This window comes from Aplysia californica, unplaced genomic scaffold (genome assembly GCF_000002075.1).
Source record: "Aplysia californica isolate F4 #8 unplaced genomic scaffold, AplCal3.0 scaffold00501, whole genome shotgun sequence".
Lineage (NCBI taxonomy): Eukaryota > Metazoa > Mollusca > Gastropoda > Aplysiida > Aplysiidae > Aplysia > Aplysia californica.
In genome coordinates, this window is record NW_004797771.1 from 287,062 (window position 1) to 288,432 (window position 1,371).

The window sequence follows — 1,371 nt, forward strand, 5'->3', positions numbered from 1 at the left end:
AGAGAGAGAGAGAGAGAGAGAGATGGTAAGCCGCTAGTCTCAACCGTCTCTCCCACCAGGTGTTTAGTGATCTTCCCTTCCACCTCTTGTTTCTTCTGATCTACTGTGTGCCAGTCTACGGCTTGACCGGGCTGAATATTGACGCCTACTCGTGCTTTATGGTGAGTCAGTTTTGATATGCCAGTTATGAATGAATGTGTCCTTTTCGCGTACAAATGCACAATGTGGTTGATTTTAAGAAACTGTAAAGTTTTGCTTTAAACTCAGTTTTGATTGAAATTTTAAAAACTTAATTATACTCGAACATGTTAGTTAATTCTCTTCTTATTAATTGATTTAATACTCTCTTGGTTGAATTTTTGCGAAGATTTGTTGAATTCATGAAGAGATGATCGGGTTATTGCCCTTTAAATTGGTCATCTTTTTAGAAACCTATTCGGCACCATAATATTCTCCACTGCAGTAACATATTGCAAGTCGTGAAACTATGCTTCAAGTCCTTGAGAAAAATCCAAAAGATTCATTCTTGAAATTGAACCCGGGACATCCATTCAAGAGGCAAGCGCTCCATAAAAGCCCAACAGTTATTTGAATTGTGTCCTTATTTTAGTTCAAAGTTTCTTACAGAAAAAGGCTAAAAGAGTAAAGTAATAAATTTCAATCCCTGTTCTTACTTACAAGTTAGAATCCATTCACTGCATTGTTTCACGACAACCAATACGGAGACTTTCCTATCAAACATTTATTTTCCTTATTCCTCATTCTTTTTGTGTTTTGCATCTCTTTTGTAGCATCTCTAATCTACGGCACTAATATGACCCAACTGTGTTGCAAGTTCAGTAAAATTCTTACTAAAACTAAACTACCTAACAGAGAACATAGACCAGTTCAAATAACTTTCTGATGGAGGGCTTAAGTTGACCTTCACGGATGAAAAGTTTTACACTGTCATCTCTTTTTCAGGATCTACGTGAGCTTCTATACTTTTTGCATTGAACCCTTTCTACTTTTTTTCAGTTTTACATTTTTGTGTCGGCGTCAGTCTTTTCATCTCGTTGCATAGCAATGATGTCAGCGGCACTTCTTCCGACCTACGAACTCGCCAGCGTTTTTGCTCAGATAATATTCTCCCTCTATTTCATGAGTGGGGGCTTCATACTCAACCTGGACAACATTTTGCCGGGTAAGTGAGGCAACTTGATTCACATACACGCACCTGCGCACAACGCATCCATTCATCCATGCTTCCATGCATCCATCCGTCGATCTGTCCATCCGTCCATCCGTCCATTCATCCATCCATCCATCCATACATACATCCATCCTTACATGTATACATGCATACATACATACATACATACATACATACAT

General features: G+C 38.6%; 1 protein-coding gene across 1 annotated transcript in view; it reads left to right on the top strand.

Moving 5' to 3' along the window:
* LOC101849637 (ATP-binding cassette sub-family G member 8) overlaps positions 1–1,371 on the top strand; it is a gene marked incomplete in the record, with an annotated part of 20,413 nt that overhangs the window by 14,707 nt on the left and 4,335 nt on the right. Inside the window, 2 exon segments of the mRNA XM_013086753.2 lie at positions 75–161; positions 1,018–1,183. Coding sequence (XP_012942207.2) covers positions 75–161; positions 1,018–1,183 — 253 coding nt within the window.